Consider the following 16,091-nt stretch of genomic DNA (forward strand, 5'->3'; position numbering starts at 1 on the left):
TTTACCTGCATGGTGAGAGGAGGATGCATCTATATGCACTCCTCAGTCAGTAAGTAACGGCCATTTTTCTGTGATTGTTTTTAACTCTCTGACAGAGTGGCCAGCAGGGGGTCGGGGCGGCAGCAGGAGATTTCTCTCCTCGCTCCCCCCCCATCCCTCTACATTCACTTTAGCAGCGGCTGTTCAGTACTGAACAGCTGCTGTTTACACTCCTCATTCAGGATTTTATGTAGCATAAACGACGGATGACGAGCTGATCGTTCAGCGTAAACAGCAGCTATTAAGTACTGAACGGCCGCTGCTAAAGTTAATGGAGAGGGGCGGGGAGAGCGAGAAGTGAAATCTCCAGTCTCCCCACTTCGAGCCAACGATACTCGCTGTTGTGCAACAGTACGTGAGCTGGTACATGCGGGGACGAGTATCGGGCATAATTTGCTAGATAGTCATCCTGTGTAAATGGGGCTTTACTGTATAAAATTGCAGGCCTGTCCTTAGGATAGACCTTCAATATCAGGTCAGTGATGGACCACTTCATTGTTTGCTTTTGGTAGCAGCTGTGCCTGTTGTTGTGCCGGAGCTGCTCTGAGCAAGAGTACCAGGCACAGCCGCTAACAGTACAGAGCTGGTAAATAATGAAGAGGGTCAGCATATGAGTACAGAACCATCTAGAACATGGTTGTGAAAAGCATTATTGTAGTTCCTTTTACTTTTGATTCTTGAGACTTTTTTACATTTAGAAGGCAGAGTTTCTTTGTGTTAAAGGTAACCTGTCATTTTCTTTGAGCCCCACAAACTATATTATGGGGCTCAGAGGTGATGGAACGGTGAGTCCACCGTGCTGCGTTTTATACTTGCCGGGCGCCCCATTCCTCCGTTATGTCCCCGCTAAGTTGCCACGCACACAGCATGACTCTTTTCAGCTAGCTTTGTGTGGGCACTCCATTCATCTTTATGGGAGAGGGCACGCAGATAACCGACTGAAGAGTCACTCTGTGTGCGCATGGCGAATTAACAGGGGCACAGCGCTAATGAGCATGAAAGACCGCTTCCCGTTCCATCGCCTTGGAGCCCCATAACATAGTATATAGTGCTCAAAGATTATGACAGATTTGCTTTAATGGATGGAAAGGAATGTTCACAGACTAAAGGCGATCTGGGACTTCAGACCATATGTTGTAATACGAAGCAGCACTGAGATGAGATCTCTCTTTTTTTGGCCCGCTGTCGTTTTTTGACCTGTTCTCTTGTGCATTATTTCCACAGATTCAAACCTTTACAAGGAAATGCACTTAAGCACAATAAGAACAGGGATAAATTAGGAAGTCATATCAGGGATCTATAAAGTCAATCATCACATTAGGCCTCATGCCCACGGGCGGGTTGGATTCCACACGTGGGAGCCTGCAGCGGGATCTTACCCTGCCCACAGCCATGGGCATTTTCTTACCTGTCCAGATGCAGTGCAGGTCTTCTCCGTCCCAGACAGATCTTCTTTCTTCCGCACGGCGGATGCACAGTACATTCAAGAAAAAAAAATGTCCTGCTTTCCCGTGGATCCGCAGCACGTCCGCAGTGTCAGCTTCAGGTATGCCGCAGATCGGACGGCTTCCATTGACATCAATAGAAGCCATCCATGTGGGATCCGCAGAAAAATGGAGCATGCTGCAATCTAATTGATTCTTTTTCTGGACCGAAAAGTCCACTAAACAAATCTGCATGCTTTAATTTGCGGATGCCCGTGCATCCTTATGGGCGGCTTGATCTGCCGATCTCCCGCCTGTGGACATGAGGCCTATGTGTGTGGTAGCGCAGCATTTTAGGATGATTTTATAAAAAAAATTAGGGCTGTCACGTTGATAAGTTAACTAAAAGTCAAGATGTTTACACATAAATCATAAAACGTGATCTTCATTGTTAACTTTCACTAATCTAAGACCGCAGCGTTGCCAGAAAGTAATCTTCTTCTTCTTTTCTAAGGAGTGTAACATTCCCAACCATGAACTGGTTGTCTACATACTTCTTGCTATATTCCGTGAAGTAACTTTATATTATGGAGTCCAAAATAATCCAGATCATCAGACAGCGCCTGTAAGTGTTTCACTAATGTTGGTGGAGGGGTTTTCCAGGGCTAGAGTATTAACCCCTTAACGTCATATGAGGTAAGGTTATATCATAGCAAGTTAACGCAACATGACGTAACCTTACAGCATGTGAATAGCTCGAGATCAGAAGAGATCCCGTGAGTGTTACTGACAGCCGGCCTCCCGCTACAACAGCGGGTGTGCATGTGGACAGCGACCCCTGCTGTTAACCACTTACGTGTCACAATCTATGTAAATCGCGGCATTTAAAGGGCTCACAGAGGGAGCGTGACTTCATCGGACTCCCGCAATATAATTGCGGAGGGCCAACGCAATGCCAAGGCACCAGCATGCCAGCTACGGAGGTCCTGCTTAGCCATTGCTTATGAACGCTAACACAAGTGATAAGACTTTATCATAGCGATCATAAAAGCTATGGCTCAGGTCCCCTACAGGGATATTAAAAGTGTAAAGAAAAGTTTTAAAAAGTGTAAAAAAAAAAAAAAGAAAAAAAGGGAGAAATGTGCTTTTTGCCCTATTAGTATAAAAAAAAATTGAAATCCCAAATATTTGTTATCGTCATGTCTGTAACGACTCGAACACACTCCTGCATGGCAAAAAGTATTTAAAAAAAGCTAAAAGACAATGCTTATCTTCGTTTTACCGCCTAAAAAAACCCCATTAAAAGTGATCAAAAAAGCCATATGTACTCCAAAATAGTACCCCAAAAAGCTACAGCTTGTCACGCAAAACAAACAAGTTCTCACTGAGCTACGTCTATGGAAAAATAAAGTTATAGGACTTTGAATGCAGTAATTTAGAAAAAAAAAAATTTCCAAAAAAAAGAGTTATTGTGGAAAAACCTAAAAAAAAGATAATTTTTGTATGGTTGTAATCGTACCGACCCGCAGAAAAATATATTGTGTAATTTATGCTGCATGATTAACGCTGGAAAAAAAACCTTACGTCATGTAGATAGCGCAAGATCAGAAGTGATCCCGTGAGTGTTACTGACAGCCAGACTCACGTTACAACAGCGGGTGTGCATAAGGACAGCGACCGCCACTGTTAACCCCTTACATGCCACGATCTATGTAGATCACGACATGTAAAGGACTCGCAGATGGAACGTGCTCTCTCTGTGATGTCATCGGACCCCTGCAATATAATTGCTGAGGGCTGACACATTGCCATGGCAACAGCATGCCAGCTACAGGCGTCCTGCTTTGCCATTGCCTATGGACGCTAATACAAATGATAAGGCTTTATCATAGTGATCATAGCAGCTTATGGCTCAGGTTCCCTACAGGGATATTAAGTGTAAAGAAAAGTTAAAAATAGTGTAAATAAATGTAAAAAAACAAACTTTTTTGTCCTTTTTTTCCTATTAATATAAAGAAATTACAATCTCACATATTTGCTGTCGTCGTATCTGTAATGACTCGCACAACAATCCTGCACGGCAAAAAGCGTTTAAAAAACCCTCTAAAAAAACGAGGCAAAATGCTTATCTTGTTCATTTTACCTTCTAAAAAAAACGCAATAAAAGTGATTAAAAGAGCTGTATGTACCCCAAAATGGTACCCCAAAAAACTACAGCTTGTCACACAAAAAAAAAGTTCTCACAGAGCTATGTCTATGAAAAAATTAAAAAAAGTTATGGAATTTGAATGCAGCGATTTTAGAAAAAAAATGTCCAAAAAAGGGTTTTATTGCAGAAAAGTGGAAAATCCTAAAAAAACAGAGAATTTTGGTATCGTTGTAATCTTACCGACTCGCAGAAAAAATATCTTGTGTAATTTATGCTGCATGATTAATGCTATAAATGTAAAAAAAAACAATGGCAGAACTGATGTGTTTACTCTGCCTGCTGTCATAAAAAAAATTATTCAAAGTTTTTAAAATAAAGTCTTATGTAACCAAAATGCCACTAATTAAAACTGCAGTTCGCCACACAAAAAAACAAGCCCTCATACGGCCATGTCGATGGAAAAATAAAAAAGTTATGGCTTTTGAAAAGTGGAGATGAAAATCCCCCCCAAAACGTTGCGCTCTTACGCACAGAATAGGCCATGTCCTTAAGGGGTTAATGACGTTTCCTCTGGATTGGTCATTAATAGTGATGAGCGAACATTTGAAAAGTTCATTTTGCCAAACTTTTGCAAAAGGTTCTGACTGAATTAGTTCAAACTGAACTGGAAGTTCATCAAAACTCCTTGAACTGGGTATAACACTGTCGAAGAGCCCCCTATAACACGCAGTGTCATACAGGGCTTTTAGACCTGGTTTCCATTGGTCAAGTAACTTAATGGGGTCAGTATTTCACTTGTTCGCACATTTGCGTGCTTGTGTTAATTTGACAACTTTCCCTAGTGACCTTGGCCCAGAAAAAGATTCCCTCTTTCCGCTGCTGTTTTACTTGCCTATCCACTGTCCTGGACACTTTCCTATCTGTTTACACAGGGAGAGTTCACGGTGAGCTCCAAGTTCGTGGGGAAGGAGTGGGCGAGCAGCGATGCTGTCTGCTTTACCATTCGACTCTCCCCACTGCTCGCCTGTTTACTCTACTGTCCCCTCAACCAGTTTGTTTACAGTGGTTGAGTGGTCATACTTTTACTAATTTACCTGCCTACTCAACCATCTACCTGATCAATGTAAATCAGGCTTTAGACCGTTATATACACCATGTTCAGGACTAGTCTTGAGCGAATCGAAAAGTTCTGTTTGGCATGAATCTAAACCAAGAATTTAGCCAATTGTGACCCAAAACGGTGGTGGTTTGTCGGTTAGAACCCCGCCAATCAGCTGTTGTAAGAGGTTGTAGTGCTCACTTGAGTGCCGTAGCCTCTTCTCAGACTAGTGACGTTGTGTTCATTCATCAAGTCGCCTTTAAAAGGCTTTGTCCTGTTCAAATGAACGGCTTCTACTATGTTTCCCCAATAATAACACTGTCTTAAATTTATATTTGCACAGTGTCTTATTTTTGGGGTGTGTCCTATAATACTCACCTATCACCCGGCGTTCGTGTCACTTGCACTGGTCTCCATCGCTGCTGCAGACTTTCATGTCCTGCTGCACACCAACAGAGCAATTTTTCCTGGTAGGGGGGCTTGAATACCCCGCCTCCAGCAAGCTGATGGTCTGATTGGTTAATGAAGCGCAAAGTCAGCCAATGGGAGCCCGCGCTTGATTACCCAATCACAGCCATTCATTGAAGGACATCATTGCTATATCTGTAGATGTCTGGTATTGAGTTTATCTGTAAAGTGTATATTAACTGATTATGTTCAAAATAGGAACATAAAGCCATGAAGACTTTCATCAAGAACCTCGACGTTCTTCAAGAAGAAACAACTCACTGCTTTGTGAAGACATTGCTCAACAACAATCGGCCAGCACTACATGTTGGTCCTGGTATTCGAGGCTCACAAGTCACAGTTTATGGACTGGTCGTACATATGGCTGCTGTACTACTAAATGAGAACAATCGCCTTAATTTACCACTCAGAAACTTGTCTTTTTTCCCATCAAGAATGCAGGTATTGGAGCGTTGCAGAATGCTTTTGACGTCCCTTCCTAAATAGTGATACATAATTAAGGGATGTTTTTTATTTAATTATTTCTAGAATTCTTATTTGCCGACAATGCCAGAAGACATGATGGTCTACGCCAGAAACGCCATGCGTGAGATAAGGCAATGGTTTAGTAAGTGGAATTAATTCGGTAGTATTTCAGGGGTACTTGGTATGTGAGACTGAATCTTCCTCATAATGTTTAAACGAGTTCTTCAGGATTAAAAGTTATCCCCCATGCAATGGATAATTTTCAGATTGGATGGGGGTCCATCTGCTAGGAACCTCACTGATCCTGAGAACAGAGATTCCCAAGGTTCCCGCATGAATGAAGCAGTAGTTATGCATGGTCAGTCCATTCATTTCAATAGCTGCTCTTGAACACCATCCCCGACCAATCCACTGAAATGAATAGAGTGGCGATGCACATGGGGAGGAACCTTCAGGATCCCCGTTCTTGGAATTGGTAGGAGTCCCAGTGGTTGGACTCCCAGCGATCTGAAAGTCGTCACCTATTCTGTGGATAGCAGATAACTTTTCATCCTGGCACAACCTTTTAAAGAACTATAACAAGTGTGTAGAGCCATTTAAATTCTATTACCTCTTGATAAATGTGAGTAATGTTAGTCTGTGTGTCTCGTTTCCCATAGGTTGTCCTAATGGCCATTATTGTGCAGTTGGTGAGGTGAGTCTTAATAGCTACTCCATTGTTAAAGTGGGGATTGCCTATTTTAAACGCACCATAGTAACAATTATAGTGTAAAAAATGTATAAAGTTGTTTTGTATTTTTCATTTATATTATAGCCCAGTTTTTTTCATCTGAATAAGATCACATCCCACCCCCCAATTACATAGTCTATTGTGACCCCTTTAATTTGGTTTATTAAGAGTATTCTGGCAATGAGATACTTTTTTCAGTTTTTAACGCATCCACACATGTCCCACATTTTCTGGATCAGTGGGGGTCAGACTGTTGGGACCACCACTGATCCAGAAAATGTGGAACACATGTCTTCGCTATTTCACTGTTCAAGATATGTTGTCCGATTTATGTAGTGTAGTGGGAAATGGAGCTCCTGGTCGCACATGCACAGCGGCAACTCCATTCCTCCCAATGGTGCAGGCAGGTAGCTGAACGCTGTGCTCGACTTGGCTATTGTCTGCCCATTTAAATGAATGGGACAATACCGCTCCATTCATTTCAACGGGGGCCAACAGAAATAGCTGAGCGCTGTGTTTGACTATCTCTGTCTTCTCCTTTAATCTCAATGGGGCAGGCAGATTGCAGTGCACAGAGCTCATAATGAGTCACTTATTAATAGCCTCATGTCTCCAGAGCATCGCTCACAGTGCGGCCGCACATGGAAGCACACGACCAGACTTTATCAGCATCTCCACTGCATGCAGCACAAGAAAGTGCTGTATAATTCAGTAGAGGCCACTGATGAACAGTTATGGTCACGTGCTACTCTGTCAGGGGTCATATTTAGGATGGCAACTTTGTACAGGCAGTGCTTCTCATGGGCATTGGCGCTTCTCTAAAGAGATATGAGGCTATTAAGTGCCCCGTTACATGGTTCCCAGCCCGTCTTTGACTTTCTATATTAGTGCCCAACCCCTTTTAAGGCTGAGCCATGTGCACCGAGCACGTATGGTAGTGAGAGCCAAAGTCTCAGCATGCTGCCATAGAGATTCCCCGGTGCCGTATGTATGGATATACAAAATATGGATATATTCTCCCCTACAAGCAATGGTTCTAGGATAGAGTACTTCTTGCCAGATTTTATTTATTCTCTTTTGTGGTAAGGTTTACACACCGTTGGCCGTTTAATCCCACATTTCCAGGAGAAACAGAGGAATAAAGTACCTCCTGATTTATTGTTTTATGGGGGATGCAAGGACTGAGTAACCACAGGCATCGGGGCGCCAACAGACCCTCTTCCATCACAGGATTGCTTATTCAGTTTTGTACATTGTGAATACTTTCATGTGCGCTCCAATTTGTTTTTTCAGTGCGGTCAGCCGATGCAAGAGAGTCGATGTGTGGACTGCGGAGCTCCTGTTGGAGGGCAAAATCATTTACCTCGTCCAGATTTCCAGAGAATTCAGTACGCTTTTTCTTTTTCCAATGGAATTACAAGGACTTCTATGATACAGATGAAAGGCTACATAATTCACCAATCTTGATTTATTATTTAGAAATGTCACTTTTATCGTGTTTCATTAAAAGCGTTGTGTCAAGATGTGCAACACCCCTGAGAATGTGGGGTTCGGGGCAATCAGCCTGTACTGGTAGAAAGCGCGGACAGGGGAAATGTAGTGTTACAGAATGGCCATTCACATGAATGTCCCTTCTCTAATAATGGGATGACGGAAGGTCCGCCAGGATGGGAGCCACTCAGAGACAAATTGGTTGTAACGGTGTGAGCGTCCCCATAGAATAGTTTTTGCCCGTGTGAGGGTGCTAGCAGCAGTAACCCCGGGTATAATGGTGGTACCAGTAATGACATGGGAATAGTAGAATCTCAGCACAAATCCCACTGCAATACCACTCCTATCCTGAAGGGGTAAGGAAAGGCGGCAGTACATAACAAAATGCCCATTGGAAGTAAGATTCAGGGAGATGAGGAATGGTGAAAATAGCCGAAGGAAGCAAACGCATAACTAAGACTTTGATGACTGTGGTCCATTAATATATGAACATTATAATATCGTCTTATTATAATTTCATTATGGTGACCACAGTAATTGAATTAGTGTTGACACTAGGCATGTCTTATATTGGGTATTGTGTATTTCACACCTCTTTTCGTGCTTTGCGACAGGCTGGATGGCTTCACATGAATTGTACCTAATTTGCTTTACACGACTGATTAGAGTAGGTTCAGCAGTAGAGAGAGGTGTGTGATTACAGTAGATTGTCCACTCAGCACCATGTAACATGGGGGAATAGATGCTAGAAAAGGTGACCAAGTTGGGGAAGTTTTCATATGTGTTTTTCCACTACACATAAACAGGCAGGACACGGATCGGACACAGACTGGACACGTCTTGGAATCTCCAGAACGACAAGGAACAGTTATAGCTCCAGACCGAGATCTGCCGGCGCCAGCGTTCATTTTACTGAGGCTGGTGACACATATGGCTATGTTCCTGGGGTCAGAAGAGGACTTGCAGGTACTTATCGGAAAGGTGGCTCTGTGTGCTCTACCAGAGAGAGCGTCATATATCGCGGTGTGTATATTTGTAAAGGAGGCCGGCTATGTTTCCCTGACCTAGCGGCATGTAGAGACAAATCTCATCCACTGTTTCCTTCTGTAACAGAGTCTGATGCTCATTGTGAAGCCGCCTCCTCTAGATGTTAGAGATTTCCTTTTGCATCACATAGAAAAAGATCTAGAATATCTGAAGAACACTCTTGGTAAAAGTGCAGATGACACCACGACCATCGTACATCTGGTACTTTGTCAGATGCTGAATCCTGACCAGCGTGGACAGTGTAAGTCAATGCTCTGCTGTATCCTACATTTGTTTAACACAGAGTTTCTCGACTACAGTCCTCAGGACCCAACAGGTCATGTTTTCAGGATATCCTATAGTAAGAAGACCGGTGGCAATGTCTGAGGCACTGACTATAATTACATCACATGTGCAGCACTGAGGAAATCCTGAAAACATGACCTGTTGGAGGTCCCGGAGGACTGGAGTTGGGAAACACTGGTCTAACACTCCAAAAATTTTTTGTAAATCTTGCTTTTATTTGGCATTCTTTGTGGCCCTAAAGCCTCCCTCACACAGCCATTTTTGCACAGTGTTTAGCACAGCTTTTTCAGCACTGCGCTAAATGCTGTACAACGCTCCCATTAATTTCAATGAGGCTGCTCACACAAGCGTTGGAAACGCTACACTTTCCACTTTCACAGTGATGCATTATCTTTGTCCGGTTTCAGCCCTTCGTCACCCATTGAAGTGGGCAGCGGTTTCAGCGCTGCCAAAAACGCAGTACAACGCTTTTGCCATTGCTATACGCCCTAGCTACACTACCTAAGAGAATTACAAAGAAAAATACTCACCTTGCAGGTGTTTTCGGAGCTTCGGGCCGCCTGCCGGGCAGTTTTCAAGCCAGCAAAGGATCTATTGCCTGTGACTTGGATTGAATGTGATTGGCTGAATTGGCTAAGTGACAGCCTGCTCAGCCAATCACAGCCAGCGCTGGATGCACCAATCACAGCCATTAGCATAACGCAAAATGCTATCATAACACATGCCAGCGCTGCTGAGACCAGGCTGAATCTGCAGTAAACGCAGTGTTGATGAACGCTGCGTTTCTGCAAACTCTTGTGTGAAGGAGGCTTAACAAGTAGTGTTTAGATGCTTGTTTGAGGGTTCTGCTGAATCGGGGGTACACAACCTTTTCTGGTCCAAAGACTGCATGGTCAGATTGAGTTTTACTGCGGCCCTTGAGATTGGTTCAAAAGGGTATTCCCAATTATGACATATTAGTATATGCCATAAAGGATCGACAGTTGCTGGTACCATTTCTGGAACTGCCAGCCAGTAAAGTATATGGTTGAGGCCTCCGGCACAGTAGTGTATTTGGCTCCATTTACTTTCATAGACCGCTTATAAACCGATTATAGCCTATAGGGGGTTTGCACACTGCCGGTGGGCCACGTGAAGAAACTAATCTCATACCCTATTCTTGTCTATATAGCGGATGAGAATTATGACACACAAGTGCTTGTTGATGTTCAGGCCGTCCGTATATCGGACAGGTGTCAGTGCAGTGCCAATGCAAGTTGTGCCCAAGCATCTTAGGTGCAACTCTAACACACAAGAAGTGTGTGGGAGGCCTAAAGAATACATTCTTGTAACCAGATGGGTGTGATAGATGAGATCCGTAACTCGTAGGCTTATTTAACGTTGAGTTCTGTTTTTTTTTTTTACTGCATGGCACGAGAATGTATGTTTATTAAATCGTGAGAAATTGGAGTCCTTAATGAAATATTTTGGCAGCAACTAAAGAATTTTTATTTTTCCGGACACCCCCTTTAACCCTTTAGTGATCAAGCCAATTTGCACCTTAATGACCAAATGATTTTTCAATTTTTTTCATTGTCTCCATGCAGGAGCCATGACTTTTTAACTTGTTCATCGAAATAACTATATGGGGTCTTTTTTTTTTTTTTTTTTGCGGGACCAGTTGTATTTTTTAATGGCACCATTTTTGTGTACATATAATCTACTTTTATATTTTTTTGTTTTTTTAGGAGAAATTGAGGGCAAAAAAGAAATTCTGCCATTTACTTTTTGGATTTCATTCTTACGGCGTTCAGTGCGCAAAATAAATAATGTGCTAACGTTATTTTCTGGTCCAGAACCATTAAGGAGACACTAAGTTTCTATATTTTTTTCAGTCTTTTGCTATTTTTGTACATCAAAACCCCTATTTGTTTGTTTAACGATCTGCTTGTGTGTTGCCGTATTCCAAGAGCCAGAGCATTTTCATTTTTCCATTATGGGAAATCTATAAATCCTTGTCTTTTGCGGGATGAACTCAAGTTTTCATTTATCCAATTTTTGGGAACATAAAATTTTGATTGCATTTTATTGCATTTTTTTCTAGAGGCAAAAATCTGCACAAAATCTGCAATTCTGGCATGCTTTTTATTATGGCGTACACCGTGCAGTATAAATAATATGTAAATAGCAAATTAATTCTGCAGGCCGGTACGAATATGTCAATACCAAACTATATATATATCTATATCTATCTATCTATATCTATATCTATCTATCTATCTATCTATCTATCTATCTATATATATATATATATATATATATTTTAATTGTATTTTTTTGATATTGCTACTTTCAGACCCCTAACATTTCCCCTTTTTTTGTCAACTGTGCTGTAAAGGGGTTTTTTTGCAGGACAAGTTGCACTCTTTAATGGCACCATTTGTTGATCCATGCAACGCTTTGATCACTTTCGATTCTGTTTTTTTTAAGGCGAGATAGGCAAAATTAGCTATTTTTGCCACCTCTCTTGTATTCTCTTTAGCATGAAGTGCGCTGTGTGGATTAAATAGTGTAAGAGGGGCTGCAATGGTGTGTTCACAAGGGCCCTATTCACTGCAGATTTTCTTTCTAAAGAGGGATGTCTAACGTGACCAGCAGGTTGTGCAAGAACGGTCATGTAGCTTTAATACATTTGACACAATTTGCAGCATTTTTCTCCTACACATAAATTCCTTCATCCGACAACGACTAATAAGTCTCCATTGATGCCCCCAGGGCCTGTACAATCTGATGAAGTTTGGTCAAGAAAAGAAATGAGAAACAGTTGGGAGAAGCACTTTGCATCAATTGTCATTGGACCTGTGATAAAGGTAAAAGTCTTCGACCTTTCCAGTATGATAATGCTAGCCATACACAGGCTGAAGCATATGGCGAGTACAGATGTAGCAGGAAGCAGACAGCGCCGTACATTGTGCAGTGCCCCGTGTTGGTACTGAAGGATGAGTCCTATTGAAGTAAATGAAGCTCAGCCTACGCAGGAGGCTGCGCAACATACAAAGTTGTCCACTTCTTGCAGCAAAATGGCTAGATGTCTGACAACCCCTTTAAGGGTCCTTTCACATGGGATATGTCCCAGCAATAATCGCTGCTATGCATCATTTACACAGGAGCCAAGGATTGGTCCATGAATGGAGGTGGAGCGGGCTGAAGATCGCTCTGGTTGACCAATGACCTGTTTCCACAGGCAAATCGTCGCCTGTGTTTTATGCCTACAGAAAGTGAACGATGAACAAATTGGACAAATGGGACGATTACACTGGGGGAAATTTTTTTTTCTTGGTGCCTAGAATTTTAGACCTCTTTTTTTGGGTATTTTTGTGCCACTGATTGCGAAAATCCCATCCATTTCGTTCTAGGCGCTCTAGTTTTTGATAAATTCCTGATGCTATTATCAATTTTTTTATATTTACTTTATTTTCCTGCCAGTATTTGCTTAGGCTGAATGCACAAGGGGCGAAAATTCCACGGCGAGATTTCACAGGGACTTTCCGCCATTGCACGCTGCCTTAGGATTGCATTCGTTTATGCAATCCTATGCAGACAGACGTGACTTTGATTGCGGGAAACTTGGGCGATAACACATTTGCGTTATGTCTTATTTCAGTGTGAACCTTGCAGAGGCTTGCATTGCAGTGTCATCCCTGAAGCTCCGGCTCTGCACTGCGCATGTGCGGCTGTACGCCAACTGGCACATTCGCAGAGTAGAGCGAAGACACCGGACAGGTAAGCCGCAAGTCACTGCAGGGGCACAGGTCGCATCCCGCTGTGAGAATCTCACACTTGGAGTTCGACATGGCCGTCTGCATTCACCCTTACTATTAGTACATATGATACATATCGCTACCGCTGCATCGCAAACTTGGGTTGATGAAACAATGTGTAAAGTCTAGAGATGAGCGAGAACCGAAATGCTCGGGTGCTCGGTATTCGAGTTGAACTTTCCGTAATGCTCGAGAGCTCATTTCAAGTAACGAACCCCATTGAAGTCAACGGGGGACTCGAGCATTTTTGTATAGGACCAATGCTCCGCATAGGGGATGATCAGAAAACATCAGAAAATCATGGAAACACCACAGAAACAGATAGGGAACAGCAGGGGCAGCATGTATGGCTGCATCTGAGGCTCCCAGGTCCCACTATTAAGCCAAAATGGGGGCAGGAGCCTGGCACTCACCCCCCTAACTATTTACTTGGTACAGACCCTCATTAGCAAGGCAGACGCGGTGGCACATCTTAGCCAAGCACCACACCGCTGCCTCTTCTCCTGGGTTACTTGCTGACATTGCTGTCCAACCCCCGCACGACCCTGCATCCACAGCGCACACAAAAGTTCCCCTGCGCAGCGTTCAGCTGCCCTCATGCCACACGCTCGCTTCATAGCCACACCACTTTCATGTCAATTTATAAGTGCGTCTACGATGAGGAGGAACCAGAGGCACATACTGCAGAGGGTTGGCAGGGCCAGACAGCGACCCTCCTTGAAAGTGTAGGCGATAGCCCACAATGCTGATGAGAATTGATGATAAATTGACGTATGATCGTCATTCCAATCCCATGCCGCCTCCATCACAAAATTGTCAGATGTGGACATAAAGGGAACTCAGGTGCCAGCCCAGCACTTCTGCACATCTCTACAATGCAGCAGCGCATACTAACACCAAAGATTAGTTTGAAGCAGGAGGTGTCACCAAAGTAGCCACCACAGGTATACAGTGACCCTGTGAAAGTCTCATGCAATCACTAACGCTTCCTGTGAATTCTCCAATCCAGTATCTCGCATAACTGTGGTAATTTGTAGCAGGAGAGAGAATACATGCCGACCAACGCAGTTCCCCAGACCCCAAGCAGGAGGAGGAGGTGGCATAATAAGCCAGAGAAACTATGATCGAGGTTGGACCCGCAATACTCTGCGTATGAAACATGTGAGCGGGCCCTGGGTCAGGCTCGGTACCAGCCTCCACCTTGTGTGACACAAGGTGCTGCGAGTTACATAGCAATGGGAAATCCATGTGTCCCCACACAATTCATTCTGTGTAGGTTTCAGATAGCTGAACATCACAATGGGAAAGCCTTCTGCGCCCTACCCAAGTCATTCAGTGTATTTGTGCCAGATAGCTAAAACAGTGCAATGGGAAATCTTTGTGCACCCACAGCATAGGTGAGCCCATGAAACCCAAGGAAAGTATTAAACATGAAGCAATTACAGTGCCCAAACATGGCAGAGTTTCACCCCATCCAGGACCTCGGCCTCTGCACACACCCTCAGCAATCGTTGGCATAAAGCAGACTCGGATGCTAGTACAGCTGTGAATGTCTCATTAAATCAGTTACGGTTGCTTTCATCGCTCCAAAGACTGGGTGAACCACAAAGAAGTTCCACAGGCCAAACCTGGTGCAGTTGCATCCCCCCAGGACTTCGACCTCTGCCCACACCCTCAGCAATCGTGGGCATAAAGCAGACTCGGATGCTGGTACAGCTGTGAAGTCTCATTAAATCAGTCACGGTTGCTTTCATTGCTCCAAAGACTGGATGAACCACAAAAAAGTTCCACAGGCCAAACTTGGTGCAATTGCATCCACCCCCAGGACTTCAGCCTCTGCCCACACCCTCAGCAATCGTGGGCATAAAGGTGACTTGGATACAGCTGTGAACATCTCCTTAATTCAGTTACAATTCTTTTGATTGGTCTAAACCAGCATCTCAGAAAACAGTGGTAACACGAGAGCAAATACATGTCGACCAATGCTGAGCCCCAGACCCCAAGCAGGAGGAGGAGGTGGCACTCTGCACCCTAACCAAGTCATTCAGTGCGTTTGTGCCAGATAGCTAAAACACCGCAATGGGAAACTTTGTGCACCGACAGTATAGGCGAGCCCATGAAACTCAAAGACAGTATTATACATGAAGAAATCAGAGTGCCCACACATGGCAGAGTTTCACCCCACCAAGGACCTTGGCCCACACTTCTGTCCTAGTCATTCAGTGTATTTGTGCCAGATAGGTAAAACACCGCAATGGGAAAGTCATCTGCACCCCTACCCAAGTCAGTCAGTGTATTTGTGCCAGATAGGTAAAACACCGCAATGGGAAGTCTTTGTGCACCCACAGCATAGGCGAGCCCATGAAACTCAAAGATGGTATTACACATAAAGAAATCACAATACCCATACATGGCAGAGTTTCACCGCACCAAGGACCTCGGCCCACATTTCTGCCCAAATCATTCTTTGTATGTGTCAGATAGTTGAACAACGCAATGGTAAAGCCTTTGTGCACCCACAGTATAGGCGAGACCTTGGAACCCAGGGACAGTATTAAACAGGCAGAAAAGAGAGTACCCAAACATGGCCAAGTTTCACCCCGCCAAGGACCTCGGCGTCGGCCCACATTTCTGCCCAATTCATTCTTTGTATGTGTCAGCTCATTAAATCAGCTGTGAACATCTCATTAAATCATTTACGGTTGCTTTTATCGCTCCAAAGACTAGATGAACCACCAAGAAGTTCCACAGGCCATACCTGGCACAATTGATTCTTCCCCCCCAGGACCTCGGCCTCTGCCCACACCCTCATTAATTGTGGGCCTATAGCGGACTCGGATGCTAGTACAGCTGTGAACGTCTCAGTAATTCAGTAACGCTCCTTTTGTTTGGCCCAAACCAGCGTCTCAGATAACTGTGGTACCACGAGAGCAAATACATGTTGCTCAGCGCTGATCCCTAGACCCCAAGCAGGAGGAGGGGGTGGCATAATAAGGCCGAGAAACCATGACCGAAGTAGGACCCGCATTACTCTGTGTGGAAAGTATGTGAGTGGGTCCTAGGTCAGGCATGGTTCCAGCTTCCACCTTGTGTG

At 43.8% G+C, this 16,091-nt stretch overlaps 1 protein-coding gene across 1 annotated transcript in view; it reads left to right on the forward strand.

The window, feature by feature from the left end:
* LOC136611105 (E3 ubiquitin-protein ligase RNF213-like) overlaps nucleotides 1-16,091 on the forward strand; it is a 228,127-nt gene that overhangs the window by 183,094 nt on the left and 28,942 nt on the right. The window contains exons 40-47 of the mRNA XM_066590378.1: nucleotides 1,978-2,088; nucleotides 5,378-5,620; nucleotides 5,708-5,786; nucleotides 6,304-6,338; nucleotides 7,668-7,762; nucleotides 8,672-8,831; nucleotides 8,979-9,153; nucleotides 11,952-12,046. Of these exons, the coding sequence (XP_066446475.1) occupies nucleotides 1,978-2,088; nucleotides 5,378-5,620; nucleotides 5,708-5,786; nucleotides 6,304-6,338; nucleotides 7,668-7,762; nucleotides 8,672-8,831; nucleotides 8,979-9,153; nucleotides 11,952-12,046 (993 nt within the window). The remainder of the gene's footprint in view (nucleotides 1-1,977; nucleotides 2,089-5,377; nucleotides 5,621-5,707; nucleotides 5,787-6,303; nucleotides 6,339-7,667; nucleotides 7,763-8,671; nucleotides 8,832-8,978; nucleotides 9,154-11,951; nucleotides 12,047-16,091) is intronic.

The sequence above is a fragment of the Eleutherodactylus coqui genome, chromosome 2, assembly GCF_035609145.1.
Source record: "Eleutherodactylus coqui strain aEleCoq1 chromosome 2, aEleCoq1.hap1, whole genome shotgun sequence".
NCBI lineage: Eukaryota > Metazoa > Chordata > Amphibia > Anura > Eleutherodactylidae > Eleutherodactylus > Eleutherodactylus coqui.